Source organism: Desmodus rotundus, chromosome 7 (assembly GCF_022682495.2).
Source record: "Desmodus rotundus isolate HL8 chromosome 7, HLdesRot8A.1, whole genome shotgun sequence".
Taxonomy (NCBI): domain Eukaryota; kingdom Metazoa; phylum Chordata; class Mammalia; order Chiroptera; family Phyllostomidae; genus Desmodus; species Desmodus rotundus.
The window spans coordinates 121216690-121233977 of record NC_071393.1 but is presented as its reverse complement, the minus strand read 5'-3'; the positions used below and the strand labels follow the sequence as shown (position 1 = coordinate 121233977).

Sequence of the window (17288 nt, the reverse complement as noted above, 5' to 3'; positions counted from 1 at the left end):
ATTTAGAAATATGAGTTATATCTTTTATTTTCTGCTATAGTTGTGGTCAAGTTTAACATACTTGGTCATTTTATGATCTCGGTCTTTAATTCTTTTTGGTTGAGACTACTCCCCTATTCCACCCCGTAGAGTGCACACTCACTTTAAATCTAATGGCTTAATGAATTATACCCTAAGCCTTCACCATCACAATGGTAATATGTTAATTTGTAATCAGAGGTCTAGTCCCTAATGTTAAGACCAGCCGGACTGCGAGCCTGTTTTAGCACTTTCCTCCTCCAGCTTCACCATTGTTTTGCCTTTTACACTGCAGCTTTTGGTGGTCCATGGGACCATTATGTCATTAAATGCTCACATTTTCAAACCTAAGAAAGAAGGTCTATTTCTAGACATCTTCCACAGTTATTGCTGAGAATTATCTTCCTGGCTATTCTGAAGGAATAAAGGAAATAAAGTTAAACATCATTTCAGACTTACAGGTCATAGCTTAACTACTCTAATTGATGTATTTAATTTCTTGTTGGAATTCAGTAACCCCGGCTAAGTCAGTGCAGCCAGTATGTTTATGGTACACATGTGTGTGTCATCAGGCCCTTGGTTCTGAAAGAACGTCAAGGTCATCATGTTTACTTTCACTGACTATCAGAAGGGCCCTTTTCTAATAATGCATGAAGTATGAAAAAATAAATTCTTCCTTTTTACTTATAGGAGCCCCTCAACAGTGAAGATGATGTGAGTGATGAGGAAGGACAAGAGCTCTTTGATACAGAAAATGTTGTTGTATGTCAGTATGATAAGGTAAGGATTTTATCATCAGATTTCCAACATTTTTTTCTGTTGTAGTTTCTTTTCTAAAACATCCTTTCTGCCTTATTCAAATATTTGGGCAGCTGATTAGTGCCTTTTTAAAAGTAATTTAATCTTTATTGTTTTTTTTTCCATTACCATTTACCATTACCATTTTTTTTCCATTTCCATTTCCATTTAGTCCCCTTATATTTCCCTCGCCCCAGCAGTCACCACACTGTTGTCTATGTCCATGAGTGCTTTTTCCTTTTTGCTCGGTCCCTCTCCCCCTGCGTCTCCTCTCCACTAGCTGTCATCTATGAGTTTCTCCACCCTCCACTAGTTCTGCCTCTCCACCAGCTCTCTCCTCTGAGTTTCTTCCCATTTTCCTTGTTAGTTCAGTTTGTTCATTAGATTCTATATATGAGTGAAATCATGTGGTATTTGTCTTTCTCTGACTGGCTTATTTCACTTAGCATAATGATCTCTAAGACTGTCCATACTGTCGCAAAGGGTAAAATTTTCTTCTTTTTTTTATGGCCAAATAGTAATTCAATTGTGTGAAATTGTGTGAATGCCCCATAGTTGTTTTATTCACTCATCTACTGATGGACACTTAGTCTGCTTCTATATCTTGGTCATTGTAAGTAACACTGCAGTGAAGATAGATATAGGGGTGCTTATGTTCTTTCAAATTAGTGTTTTGGGTTCCTTCGGATATATTCCCACACATGGGATCACTGGGTCAAAGGAAGAATCCATTTTTAATTTTCTGAGGTATTTCCCTACTGCTTTCCACAGTGGCTGCATCAGTCTGCATTCTCACCAACAGTGCAAAAGGGTTCCCCTTTCTCCACATCCTTGCCAGGTGTGAGGTGATACCTTATTGTAGTTTTAATTTGCATTTCTCTGATAATTAGTAACATCGAGCATCTTTTCATATATCTGTTGGCCATTTGTATGTACTCTATGGAGAAATGTCTATTTAGTATAAACAATGTGAATGAAGACATGGTTATAGTTTAGTAGATAATTTCAATAGAACAAGAAATTAATCTGTGTAGCTTTACGTTTAAAAAATTAGTTATTGATGAAATTGGGAAGAGAGTTGTTAAGTTCTGACTTGTTAACAAAATAAACAACTACTTTTGAGTTGTCCTTTAATATCAGTAATAACTCAGTGGGACAATTGTATCTTTCTTTTAGCCTCAGATACCTCAAAACTAAAAGGGTTTAATTGAATCTCTGCAACTTTTTTTTTTAATTATTAAGGAGAGAACTAGGGCAATAAATAAAATTGATAACTAACAAACATACATTTTTAATGAAAACTATTTTTAAAATTATTTAGCTTTGCTATAGTTTGGTATCATTAAGGAATTTTTAAACTAAGTTCTATGAGAATTAGCTCTTGAATCCTTTTTTTCTTAATCTTAAAAAGGGTGCTACTTTCCAAGTATTTTTGTTATAATTATTGGCATTATTGTTGAGATTTTTGTTACTTATTAAAACATTTAATTTAAAATTTGTTTTCTGACTACAGTAAATTTATAATAAACCTATAAATTCAAACCTATAAAACCTATAAAAACCTATTTCATTTATAATTCAGTTTTAGCAGAGGTCTTTACCAAATACTGAAAGCTCTAAAAACAGCAATTGGGTTACAGGTTCAGTCCGCAGTTGGGGTGCATGTGAGAGACAACAGATTGATTTTCACATTGATATTTCTCTCCCTCTCTTCTCCCTCCCTTCCTCTCTCTCTGAAAATAAATAAATAAATTCTTTTAAAAAAAGCAGTTGGGTTTCGTTTGTAAGTACGACTCGTTCCGTAAATGAATATTTAGTAAGCACCTCCATTTGCCAGGCACTGGAGCAGTTGTCATGGTCGTACAGTTTGTGCCCTGAACAAGTTTCCTTCACTAATGATGAAAATCTTAAATTTGTGTTGCTTTTATAGGAATGACTGTTATCGATAACCATGCTTATTGCAAACAGATTTATAGGGAAAATGTCAAGACAGTGGATCTTGTCATTTCCTAAAGAAAAGGTAAAGTCAAGCCACTTAAATATCAGTGAATTTATAGAATAAACTCAGTGAGGTCACTGATTCAGAGTTATGAGAACATTCACTTTTGTAGATGATGACTTCTGGGTGAGTGTTCTTAACACCTGATACCAGGCACATTATAATAAATGTAATTTCTTGTTGCATTCATGTAGAGAAGAGTATTGAGGTTAAAAGAGGGGATAACAATGAACTTTTATTGTCAAGAAATCTGAAGGGAACCTCTTGCAACCAAATTATCCAGAACACAATTTCATGATAACAAGATACCAGATTTTTCAGGCAAGGGAGGACTTTTATCTTAGCCTGACTGAAAAATAGGCTTCTTAATATTTTCATATTATAAGAGAAGGGATGTATTCTCTTTTGGTATAAATTGTACACATGATATTTTGAATATTAAAATTGAACACATAATATTTTACACATAATTGTGTAAAATTGTACACATAATATTTTACATGTTAAAATTGTTAATATGTGGACTGTTGTTAGGTCCATGAAATTTTCCAACATTTGCATTTTTGTAACTTGTCTTGCAGCAGAATGCAATGAGTTTTTGTATTTATCTATGGAATTCCTTTTCTGTTGCTACTTACCACTTTCTTGTTTATATAATGCCATTGTTTTTCAGGTTGCACCCACTTGGTTCATGCTGAAAATAAATTTGTATGCCTATTTTAGGAGAGTTAATATTTGCTCTACAAGGTGCCAAACAAGAAAAGAGGAAGCTGAGGTCTTTTCATTCCTATTTCATACAACAAATACTTATTGAATGTCTATGATGTCCAAGGGCACTGTTCTAGGAGCTTCAGATACGCTAGTGAGCAAACACAATAATCCCTGCCATTGGGAAGCTTACTCCAGTGGAGGGAGACAGATGCTAAAACAATTAATAAAGCTTGTGTTAGAAGTTGATAATTGTTACAGAAAAATAAAGAGGGGGAAAGGGACAGGTTACAGTTTTAAATAGGATAGTCATGTTAGATCTTTTGAGAATATGACATTTAAACAGACTTAAGGAGGGTTAACCTTATCATTATCTATCTGGTGGCAGAGGCTACCTGTTATGTGTGAGTGGCAGCAAGAAAGCTAGTGTGGCTGAGCTGTGGGGAGGGGTAGTAGTAGACTAAGTCAAAGGTGAGGGCAGAGGGTGTGGAACTTTGTGGGGACAGGGGCTCTTGTGTGGATTGGGAAGCTATTGGAAGGTTTTGGATAGACAAATGTGATATCACATTTTAATTTTAAAAGGATTACTTTTCCTTTTGTTAAAATCAGAGTGTGTGGAGAAAGCAAAGATTGGAACAAGGACACTAATAGGAGGATATTATACTAATCCAAGTGAGCTAATGGTAACTCAGGCTAGGGTGATAATATTGGAAATGGTGCAAAGCAATTGGCTCTTGGATATGTTTTGAAGACTCAGCAGGAATTCTTGACTTTCTTTAGATGTGTGATGGAAAAGAGGAATCAAGAATGACTCTGCACAATGCAGTGTGCAGATGATGTTTTATTGAGTTGTGCTTTTATAGCCTGTATGGTTTTGTAAACTAATGTTGACCCCAATAAACTCAATTAAAAAATGACTCCAAGATCTTTTGTTGAGTAACGGGAAAGGATGGAGATGCTATCAACTGAAATGGAAGAGTGAAGATAGAGCAGGTTTAGGAGACGAGAGTGATCAGTTTTGGACATGTTAAGTTTGGAATGTCTATTAGACATCCACCTTAACATAGTTTAATGTTTACATAGTATATCTAGACCAGAGCTGGAAGACCAATTAATGTAAGACTCTCTTCTCAGACTACTATCTCAGACTACTATTTTAATTTTTGTGTGTGTTCTGTTCTGTTTTAATGGATATGAAAAATTGAATAGGCACAGAGTTGTAATCAGTGATCTAGAGGAAGAACATGAGAGTGGTTTTCAAATACATGAAATGTTCTTTGACTTTTAAAAAAAAACTTAAATCCCAAGAGGCAGAGCTAGGATCAAAAAGTAGAAGTTTGGAGGAAGCATATTTCAGTAAGGGGTAAAGTGTGAAGGCTTATAAAAGTTGTCCCAGAAAGGAATAACATAATTTGCAATTCTTTGTCCCCAGCTTGTAACTAATATAAGCAGACACTGAATAATTTGCCAAGAATATGCCATGGAGAATGGTTGCACCGGGAGGTTAGACTGGAGTTTTAGGAATGGGACATCAAATTATGTGTACATAGTAAGCATTTCTGCATTATTATATGAAACAGCCTGATTTAGAAGAACGCCTACTGGACCTGGACTCAAGAATCATCTTTGTCATTTAATAGCATTATGCCCTTGGTGAAGTCATTTAACTTTTCCAGGCTATAATTTCCTCTTTTGAAATGAAATTCTGAAATATTTGAAGTGTTTTTAGATTAGAAAAGAGGGAGAACCATGGGTTCTTTGAAGACAACGTGGAGCTTGACCTGGACTTCGAATAATGAATGAGTGGGGCTTACTGCAACGGGGAAGAAAGGTCATTTTAGTTCATTAAATTTTACAACTTCTTTTCCGCCTAAGTCCATGGAATTGCAAATAACTAAAAACTGTACATGAGGCAAAGCTAGGAGTGCCCAGGGCCTGGTCCAGTTTGAACTCCGCCCTTCTCTCTTTGTCTTAACTGTAGGAGGTACATAGTTTTGAAATGTACAGTGAGTGGTGGGATGATTAGCATGCCTTCAGTTGTGTTTGTTAAATGCTGCCGTGTATTTAAGTCTTGAAAACTAAACTGTAAAAGAGTTTTATTTGATAGAAGAAATGAGTACATACTTGCATATACTTTAGAAATAATACTAGAAATGTCTTGGGGAATGCCATTGGGAATTAATCAGTAGGAAAGAGTACTTTCAGCTGATGAGATTAGGGAAAACTTTGTGGAGGACACAGTATTTTGAGGTGGATCTTGAACTAAGAATTGAATGTAAAAATGGGAGCAAGGCATGATACTTCCTATGATTGAAATACAGCCCTTGAGTAATGTGAAAGTAGGAAATAATCTTGGAAAGGTGATTTATTTCCTAGTCACTTAGAAATAGAAATAGTCAAGCAGAGGAGATTGGTTAGAATTGTGCTTCTCGCAGCAATGTTTATAAGATGATTGGAAGGAAGGGGAGAGTGAAGGCATGAAAATCAGTTGATGGTTTTTGTAATCAGATGACAGGAGGTTGTTACGTGGTAACTAGAAGATTATTGGTGGCCTTGGAGAAAACAGTTGGCAGGTGTGCTGATGGCAGAGTAGAATTAGAGATAAAGTAAATAGCAGTTTAAAATACTAATATTTATTATGTATACTAATACCATGAAGCTGTAGTATTTAGAAGGGTCAGCCATGTGGCAGTTGTTATTACTTGTGAGGAGGAGAAGGGAATGGTTGTAAATATGATGCCAATATTGAAGAAAGGTGGTGTCCTGGAGTCAGTAGATAAGAAAATGAAGAAAAGCCTAAGGTTAAGTGAATGGTATAGCCATAAAAGGAGTTATTAAAGCAAAGGTAAAACTAATCTAGAAGTATCAGGGAGAGTAAGGGGTGTCCCTGTTGTAAATATTTGCCAGTATAAAATTTCCTGTGAAAAAAGGACACATGTATATGCAACCTGGTAGAGATGTTTTGCAGAAAAATACTATTAACTGCTTTAATATAAACACTAAGTGTTGTAAAAAAAATACTATAGATTTATTTTTTTAAAAATCAACCTAGTGAGTGAATGGTTGGTTTGTTTGCTTTAGGTCAAATTAAACTTTATTAAAAATCCAACATGTTCGACCACAGTGGTGTAAAACTAGCAATCAGTTACAAGAAGAAAACTGCAAAATTCACAAGTATTTGGAGATTTGAAGAATAGGCTACTGAACAACCAAGGGTTCAATGAAGAAATCTGAAGAGAAATAAATAAAATACCTTGACAAATGAAAATACAACATACTAAAACTTACGGATGCAGCAAAAGCAATTTTAAGAGAGAAGTTCATAAAGATAAATGCCTACATTAAAAAATAAGAAAGATATCAAATCTTTACACCTCCAGGAACTAACTAGAAGAGGAACAAACAAAGCCCAAGGTCAGTAGAAGGAAGGAAATAATAGAGATCAGAGCAGAAATAAATGAAATGGAGATCAAAAGACAATAGAAAGGATTAATAAAACTAAGCTTGTTCTTTGTAAAGATAACTTGATTAACTTTTCACTGGATTCACCAAGAGAAGAGAGAGGAATCAAAACCAGAAATGAGATGTTAAAACTGATACCACAGAAATACAAAGGATCATAAGCAACTACTGCAACCAATTATATGCCAACATATGGGACAACCTAGAAGAAATGGATTAAATTTCTAGAAACATAAAGCCTTTGAAAACTGAATCATGAAATAGAAAATCTGAACAAACTGATATCCTAAGGAGATTGAATCAGTAATTAGAAACTTCCCCATAAACAAAAGTCCGGGTTCAAACAGCTTCACTGGTGAATTCTACCAAACATCTAAAGAGGAATTAATACCAATTTTTCTTAAAGTCTTCCAAAAATAATAGAATGGAATGGAATATGTCAAAACTTATTTTACCAAAACTAGACAAGGACACCACAGGAAAAGAAAGATACATGCTAAAATCCCTGGTGAACACAGATGCGAAAATTCTGAATAAGATACTGGCAAACTGAATTCAACAATACACTAAGAGGATCATACTGCTCTCAGTGGGATTTATTTTAGGGATGCAAGGATGGTTCAGTAGTCTCAAATCAAAGTAATACAACACATTAACAAAAGAAGGGTAAAAGGCATATGATTATCTCAACAGATGCAGAAAAAGCATTTGACAAAGTTCAATGTCCCTTTATGGTAACTCTCAAGAGGGTGGGTCTAGAGGTACCTCAGCTTAATAAAGAGCACATAAGACAGGCCCACAGCTGAAAGCTTTTCTGTTAAGATCAGGAACAAGACACAAAGGCCCACTATCACCACTTTTATTCAACATAACATTGGAAAGCCCTAGCCAAAGCAAGTTAGTCAAGAAAAAAGAAAAGTTATGTAGGTTAGAAAGGAAGAGATAAAACTGTCACTGTTAGCAGATTACATGTATAAAATACCCTAAAAACGCCATACAATACTGTTAGAACTATGACATTTAATAAAGTTGCAGGATAGAAAATCAAAATAAAAAATTGGTTACATTTTTATACACTAATAATGAACTGTTATATAGAATTAGGAAAAACAATCCCATTTACAATTGCATCAAAAAGAATAAAATACTAAGGAATAAACTCAACCAAGGAGATCAAAGACCTGTAGCCAAAACCTATAAAGACTTTGTGAAAGAAATTGAAGAAGACACAAAAGATATTTTGTACTTATGGATTGGAAGAATTAATATTGTTAATACATCCATACTGTTCAGTGCAGTCCCTATCAAAATTTCAATGACATTTTCCATACATACAGAAAAAACAAACCTGAAATTTGTGTGAACCACAAAAGACCCTTCAGCCAAAGCAATCTTGAGAAAGGGTGATAAGGCTGCACTCATCACACTCCCTGATTTTAAACCATGTTACACAGTTACAGTAATCAAAACTGTATGGTATTGCCATACAAACAGGCAGATAGAATAGAAAAGACAGCCCAGAAATAAACCCATGCATATGTGTTAGGACAAAAGAGCCAAGGATACACAGTGGGTAAATGACAATTTCTTCAATAAAATGGTATTGGGAAAACTGGACCACTGTCACACCATGAACAAAAATCAACTCAAAATGAACACAAGACTTGACTGTTAAGGCCTGAGGCTGTAAAATTCCTAGAAGAACACATAGGTGGTAAGCTCTTGATAGTCTGGATTTTTTAAAATTTAATATCTGAAGCAAAGACAACAAAAGCAGAAATAATCAAGTTGGGACTATTTCAACTAAAAAGCTTCTGCACAGTGAAGGAAACCGCCAACAAAGTGAACAGGTAACCTACTGAATAGAAGAAATATTTGAAAATCATATATATGATAAAGGATTAATATTCAAAATATGTAAAGAACTCATACAATTCAATAGCGAAAAACAAAGTCTGGTTTTAAAAATGGGCAGAAGATCTGAATAGGCAGATTTTCAAAGAAGATAAACAAAAAATACAAATGGCCATTCTACACAAAAAGCTGTTCAACATGACTAATCATCAGGGAAATACAAATCAAAACCACAGTGAGCATTACCTCAGTGATATTACATGTTAGAATAGCTATTATCAAAATGAAAAGAAGTAACTAGTGTTAGAAAGGATGTGCAGGAAAGGGAACCCTTGTGCACTGCTGGGGCTGTGTGTTGGTACAGCCAGTACAGTAAACAGTACGGAGGTTCCTCAGAAAATTAAAAGTGGTGCTACCACATATATCGCATGATTCCATTTGCGGGTATTTATTCAAAGGAAATGAAACACTGGAAAGGATACAGGACCCCATGTTCACTGCAGCATTATTTATGATAGTCAAGGAAACAACCTAAGTATCCATCAGTGCATGAATGGATAAAGAAATAGTGTTATTTTACACACACACACACACACACACGTATAGTAGTGATACACAGGGTCTGGCACAAATAATGGCACCTTTTCATTACAAACTCTTTTATTACAAAATTACATGCTTGTAATTTAGTAATATAACAATGTCACACCTAAACACCATATGACATTCTAGGTGAAAAGTTCAAATTCAAACTATAAATTATTGCACCCATATTATTACCCTACCAACCATACTCAAACAAGCCTTACTTCTGGACCCTGTATATTAAATGGAATATTATTCAGCCATAAAAAACCAATGAAATCTTGCCATTTGTGACCACATGGATGGACCTTGAGGGTACCATGCTAACCGAAGTAAGAGACAAATACTGTTGATCTCTCTCATACGTGGCATCTAAAACTTGTAGTATGGAGGACAGGTTGATGATTGCCAGGCAAGGGGTGGGGGGTGGGTGAAGGTGGTTAAAGATACAAACTTCCAGTATAAAATAAATAAGGGATATAACATACAATGTCATGACTGAAGGTAATATGCTGTATATTTGAAAGTTGCTAACAGGATAGATCTTAAAAGTTCTCATCACAAGAAGAAAAGTTGTAACTGTGGTGATGAATGTTAACTACACTTATTGTGATTATTTCTCAGTATATAAAAATATTGAATCATGTTGTACACCTGAAACTAATAGAATGTTACTTCTCAATTATATCTCAGTTAAAAAGAGAGAGAGACTTCCTGCTGAGATGGAGGTGTAGATAGATATACTTTCACTCGTCACATAACCAAAAGGAGGACAACAACCAATTTAAAAACAAAAATAACCAAAACTTCCAGAAAATCGAGCTGTATGGAAGTCCAACAACCAGGGAGTTAGAGAAGAAACATTCATCCAGACCTGTAGGAGGGGTGCAGACAGGCAGCTTAGGCAGAGAGGGTATGTGGCATGGTGGTGGCTGGCAGACCGGGAGGAACAACTGGGGAGCAAGACAGACCACACAACCCCGAGTTCCAGTACAGGAAACTAAAACCTCAAAAACCTCTGGCTGTAAAAACCCATGGAGGTTATGGTGGTGGGAGAAACTCCAGCCTCACAGAAGAGTTTGTTGGAGAGACCTGCAGGGTCCTAGAATGTACACAAACCCACACACCCAGGAATCGGAACCAGAGAGCCCGGTTTACTTGTGGATAGCAGGGGGAGTGACTGTAAGCCAGCTGAGAGCATCACTGTTCCCTCTCTGACTCCTCCCCCACACACAGTGCCATAACACAGCAACGTGTGTTGCGTCTCTGGTGAATACCTAAGGCTCTGCCTCTTACAATGTAACAGGAGCACCAAGACAAAGAAGTGTGGCCTAAATGAAAGAAGAGATCAAAATTCCCCATAAAAAAAACTAAGCGATGAAGAGATAGTTAACCTATCAAATGCAGAGTTCATAACACTGGTAATCATGATGGTCATGGAAATGGTTGAGTGTGGTCGAAAAGTAGAGGAAGAAGTGAAGGCTATGAAAAGTGAAAGCGAAACATACAGGGAACCAACACTGAAGGGAATGAAACCGGGACTCAAATCAATGATCTGGAGCAGAAGGAAGAAATAAACATTCAACCAGAACAGAATAAACAAACAATTCAAAAAGAGAAGAGGCTTAGGAACCTCCAGGACAACTTTAAAACATTCCAACATCCGAATCATAGGGGTGCCAGAAAAAGAAGAAGAGTAAGAAATTGAAAACTTACTTGAAAAGATAATGAAGGAGAACTTCCCCAATCTGGCAAAGGAAATAAGACTTCTAGGAAGTCCAGAAAGCTCAGAGAGACCCAAAGAAGTTGGGCCCAAGGAAGCCCACAGCAAGGCACATCATAATTACATAACCCAAGATTAAAAATATGGAGAGAATCTTAAAGGCAGCAAGAGAAAATGAGAGAGTTACTTATAAAGGAGTTCCCTGAGACGGTCAGCTGATTTCTCAAAAGAAACCTTACAGGCAAGAAGGGACTGGAAAGAAGTATTCAAAGTCATGAAAGGCAAGGACCTACATCCAAGATTATTCTACCCAGCAAAGCTATCATTTGATGGATGAGCAAATGATAGGAATGAGAGTGGAAGGGCAGATAAAGCGCTTCCCAGATAAGGCCGAGTTAAAGGAGTTCATCATCACCAAGCTCTTCTTCCTATATGAAATGTTAAAGTACTTATCTAAGAAAAAGATCAAAACTATGAAAAGTAAAATGACAACAAACTCACAACCATCAGCAACTAAACCCAAAAACAAACTAAGGAAACAACTAGAACAGGAATAGAATCACAGAAATAGAGATCACATAGAGGGTTATCAGCAGGGAGGGGGTGCAGGGAGATTGGAGTAAAAAGGTACAGGGAATAAGGAGCATAATTGGTAGGCACACGATAGGGAGAGATTAATAAGAATAGTATAGGAAATGGAGAAGCCAAAGAACTTATATGTACAACCCATGGACATGAACTAAGGGTGGGGGATGCTCCTGGGAGGGAGGATGCAGGGTAGAGGGCAATAAAGGGGAAGAAAAAATAGGACAACTATGATAGTATAATCCATAAAATATACTTAAAGTTTTTTTTGAGCACCAACAATGAATTCTCAGAAAGAGAAACTAAGAAAACAATCTGATTTACTATTGCAACAAAAAAAATAAGGTACCTAGGAATAAATTTAGCCAAGGAGGTATAAAAGACATATACTCAGAAAATGATAGGACATTGAAGAAAGAAATTGTGGGAGATAAAAATAAGTGGACGTGTATACCATGTTCATGGATTGGAAAAGTTTAACACCATGAAAATGTCCATACTACTGAAGGCAGTCTATAGATTCAACACAATTCCTATTAAACCAATGACATATTGGTATTTTAATAGGACAAATATAGAACCAATAGTCCAAAAATTTATGTGGAAACAAAAAGACCCCAGGTATCCTCAGCAATCTTGTAAGAGAAGGACAAAGTTGGTGGTTCACAATACCTGATATCAAACTATACTTCAAGACCACTAATCAACACAGTCTGGTACTGGCGTGACACAGGTATATAGATAACGAATAGAACAGAGAACCTAGAAGCAAACCCATGCCTATTTGGTAAATTAATATTTGACAGAGGCGGCAAGAACGTAACAATGGGGTAAAGGTAGTCTGTTGGATAAACGGTGCTAAAGTTGGGCAGATGCATGCAAAAGGAAAAAAATGAAACCACCAACTTACACCATACTCATAAACTCAAAATGAATAAAAGACTTAAATGTAAGTTGTAAAACATAAAAATCTTGGAAGAACACATAGGCAGTGAAATCTCAGACATCTCTCGGAACATTATTTTTGCTAATATGTCTCGGGGGGCAAGGGGAACAAAGAAAATAGGACAGTATCAAACTAAAAAGCTTCTGCACAGGAAAAGAAACCATCAACAAAATGAAAAGGGAACCCACTAAATGAACTTAACACTGGGAAGACAAACAGTCCAATTAGAAAATGGGCAAAGGACCTCAATAGACACTTTTCCAAATAGGAAAATACAGTTGGCCAAAAGACACATGAAAGAATTCTCAACATCACTAATGATTAGAGAGATGCAGATTAAAACTATAATGAGAGATATCACCTCACACCCACCAAAATGGCTACCATCAATAAATCAGCAAACAACAGCGTAGTTATTTGGATTGTCATCCTGTGCACCAAAAGGTGGCCAGGTCGCTTCCTGGTCAGGGCATGGGCGTGTACGGGAGGCAACTGACTGATGTTTCTCTCTCTCCCTCCCTCTCTAAAACTGACAAACATATCCGTGGGAGATGATTAAAAAAAAAAAAAAGTGCTGGTGGGGATGTGGAGAAAAGGTAACTTTAGTGCACCGTTGGTGGGAGTGCAGAGACTGTCACAGCCACTGTGGAAAACAGTATGGAGTTTCCTCAAAAAATAAGAAAATGAAACTGCATTTTGACCCCACTTCTGAGAATATATCCTAAGAATCCTGAAACACCAGTTTGAAAGAATACATGCACTATGCGTGTGGCAGCATTACTTACAATAGCCAAGACCTCGAAACAGCCCAGATACCCATCAGTAGATGAGTGGTACTCAGCCTAAAAAATCCGTAGTACATTTACACAATGGAATACTGTGTGGCTATAAAAAGGGAGGAAATCTTACCTTTTGCTTTGGTGTTGATGAAACAGAATGACAGCTGTCAGAGGTTTGGAAGGGGGTGCTGGATGAAAGAAGATGAAAGCGTTAGCCAAAGAACGTGTTTGTATGTAACTCATGAACACAGACAACAGTGTGCTGATGGCCAGAAGGAATGGGGAGTAAGGGCTGGGAGGAAGGGGCGCAAAGTGGGGGGAATGGGGGACATTTGCAATAATGTCGGCAATAGAAATAAAAAATAATAAAAAATTGGCAAATGCAGAAATGTACAACACAAAGTTGGTGTGTGAATGGGTTTTCATCGTTTCCTTCGTGTCTGTTGATTGTATCTTACATTCTTTTTTTATTTATTTAGATACACAGAAGTAAAAACAAATGGAAATTTCATCTAAAGGATGGCATTATGAATCTTAATGGAAGAGATTATATATTTTCCAAAGCCATTGGAGATGCAGAATGGTGAAGAGTTGGTTCTTTTCTTTTATAAATAAAACAAAAGAAACTTTAAAAAATTTAAAGTGAACAGTTTGAAACTTGGGACATACTCAACCAAAACTTAACTTCTGCATGTCAGAAAAAGTGCAGTAGAAGCAAAGCTACTGGAACAAAGAGACCTTGACAGCCTAGACACTACTTCTAACTGGCAAGCCATGGAACTGTAGCACCTGGGTTTGTTGGGGAGGGGGGCCTGCGGTTTTGTGTAGGAAAACCATTAATTGTCAATTTTAAATACAGGTACCTGCCACTGGTAATTAGCATGTAAAGCTTTGTCTATATTCCTTCCTTCAACTTGGGTTTAATCAGAAAATACTTGTTAGAATGAAATTTCCCTTTTGATAGATTGAAATGAAACTGCTTATTGTATGTGGTTATATTTGGTAAAAATTGCGTGTGAGCTTTTTACAAAAGGGTAAGAATTATGATGTTGAATTTTAATTAAATTGTGTAAGGAAACAATTTAGATCTCTTAATAATAGGTCTTAAATATTTTTACTTGCTATTCTGCCTAAGTAAAATATACCTCTTTCTTCCCTGCTTTATGAAACATCTATTTAAGAGTTAAGGGAAGTAATCAGTGGTCACAATTTGGAGACAAAATTTGACCCAGGAATGGACACTTATTTTAATTAGATTTTCGTACTCATTAAACTTGGGTCTTGTCTGAGTTGAGCAGAATTAAAATGACACCTTCAGTTTCCTTACAGAAAATTTGTAATTGTTTCTTTTAGTCCTGTACCTTTAAAAAGAAACCCCAGAGTGGCTCATCAGAGGTACCATCTATCTGAAATTCCAGCACATGAGTAGATAAAGATTTTCTCCTGTCGGGCCGAAGTGTATGCTTGTTTGTGTTTAGTCTTTAAGCTAAACAGACATTAAGATGACATTCTGTGCGTTGACTGAAGTGTTGGGCAGATGGTGAGGACCTGGGTTTTTATTAAACAATTTAGTAATTATAAAAGTTTCTTGTGTTTACTAGTAAAAGATTTTAAAACTATTATTTTAATTGAACAAGTTTTTAAAAATGCAACTTTGTAATTCAAGAGGCAATTTTGGGGTTAGAGGGGGTGGGCCACTAAAAGTACATATTTACCTCTTTCATTTGGTGGCCCTTCCAGGCCATTGATAGTGTAGACATGGGCTCCAGTTTGCACATCGGGAAGAAAGCATATAAATTTGACTTATATTAAAAATAATAGAAACTTAATATGTATATTAAGAATGCATCGCTCTGTATCCTCTAAGGGGCTCTAAAGTACAACACGGCAGTTCTGTGTTCAGTGCGAACTAGTTGCCTGGGAGAACTGTAGGAACACTTGTCTTCACCTCCGTGTTCTTACAGTGAATTCTTTTCATGGTTTATATTGACAGCGTTCACATGTGTTTAAGTTACTTTTGTATATCAATTTTTTTTAAGTCTTCCATTTTTGTCTTCCTTTTATTTGTTTTTGTGTTTCCAGAAGTAACATAGAAACACTTTAAAGTACATTGCAAAGAAAAACTGTGAGCTTACTATATATTGTTTTTTTCTTCTTTTTTTTTTAACACAAATCTTTAAACTTCTCAAGAAGGCTAATCTTTTTTTTTTTTCTTTTGCCTACTTCTCACCCCACATACCAACATGGTCCCTTAACTTATGTTCTGAACTTTGGTGTAGGTGGTGGTTTCTAGCATGCTGGTAGTTAGGTTTTATTTAGATGCCATAACTGGTAATACGGTTTTTATCTTTATGTTAATTTAGTTTTTTGGAGGGGAGATTCATTTGTTTACCCCACTACTCTCAAAGCACACACAGGGTTTCGTTGCTGTTGTTTATTGAGACTGGAGAAGAGAAGGGAGGGGGTGAAATCACAGACGTCCTGTTCAGTTGTCCTGCAGTGTAGTTGATAGGTTTATATTTGCCCAATGAAGAGTCGACGACCTGAACTACCTATAAAAGAGTCGCAGTGCTGCGGTGTTGATGGAGACCTCTTGGCTGCCTAGTAGTTCTTAGGCTACTGAACCGTGTGTTATTATCTCATATCCAGCTCATGTTCGGGCCCTCTATGTAGGCAAACATTCGTATTCATGTAGAATTGTCTACTGGCCTACTTTTATAATGTTACTCTCAAACATGAAAAACCACTGCTTTCAGAATGATTCACTAGGGTCATTTTGAAGCAGGAAATACCTATCTGTATTTGCACCTGTGTATTGCATATTAATTACGGTGTACTTGGCAAATGCTTTTCTTTTTACCTGTGAATATTCTGAAAGCCAGTCCAAACAACACTGCATACCAAATTGTGCTCTTATATATTACCGTGTTTGTGTTCCTTTTTAATCAGATAGCATGTTTTAGTTTTATTATGGTGGCTTGCTATAAGAATGCCACTTGCTTATCTTTTATTGTACTTGAATTCTTAATCATGCTTTTAACGTATTTTTAACAAACCATTTCTTTAGATTCTGTAAACAGGTCATTCCTTTGAAAAGGCAGGGATTCCCACTTCAGAATTTTAAAATGAAAATGTTTATTCAAAGAGGGAAAATAGTTCAGACTTGGTTTTATGAAAATAGGTAAAGGTTTCAGAAGAGGATTTGTTTAGATTTGCACAGATGGTGATGGCACCTTTTATTAAAAAGAAAGTTAATGTTAATCAACAGTGCTGAGGAAAATTTACACAGAATTACTTGACATATCAAGTGTGGAAATGTGTGCCTTTCAGTATATTTACTCTTTTTTTGGTGGTCATCAGGATAATCAGACCATATGAATGCCTGAGAGCACGTTTAATTTCTGTGGAGAGCCACGTTTGGCTAAAACAACTCTCTTAATGTGCAATTAGTTTCTAGAGTAAAATGTCTGTTATATGAAGGGGATCTTTATATTGGGCTTTTATATTTTTTAAGTGTTCATGTTTCTTTCTGTTAATTAAATGCCATCATAATGTCACGTTCATATTGTTGCCTATCTTCAAATCAAAGCCACCTTGATGTTTTTCTTCTAGGAATACATCAATATTTGAGCCGTGTGTATAGTGATTGACATGTGTTTTTGAAGAGCATATTCTAATAGATTCTGGTTTTAGACATCAAGAACATGAAAATGTAACAGCTTTTGTATAAAGATTTTCTTTTGCTATAGTAAAAATCAAGGATTTGGTTTTGCTTTTTATGGAGGAATGCAAAGAGTTGTCTGAGAGTAATTTTTAATTATAGCAATAATG

The 17288-nt window shown here is 36.1% G+C and overlaps 1 protein-coding gene across 1 annotated transcript in view; it reads left to right on the top strand.

Moving 5' to 3' along the window:
- Positions 1–16504, top strand: part of GTF2A1 (general transcription factor IIA subunit 1) — a 44859-nt gene extending 28355 nt beyond the window's left edge. Inside the window, exons 8-9 of the mRNA XM_024567630.4 lie at positions 709–798; positions 13937–16504. Coding sequence (XP_024423398.1) covers positions 709–798; positions 13937–14044 — 198 coding nt within the window. The 3' untranslated portion in view covers positions 14045–16504. The remainder of the gene's footprint in view (positions 1–708; positions 799–13936) is intronic.
- Positions 16505–17288: the final 784 nt, after the last annotated feature.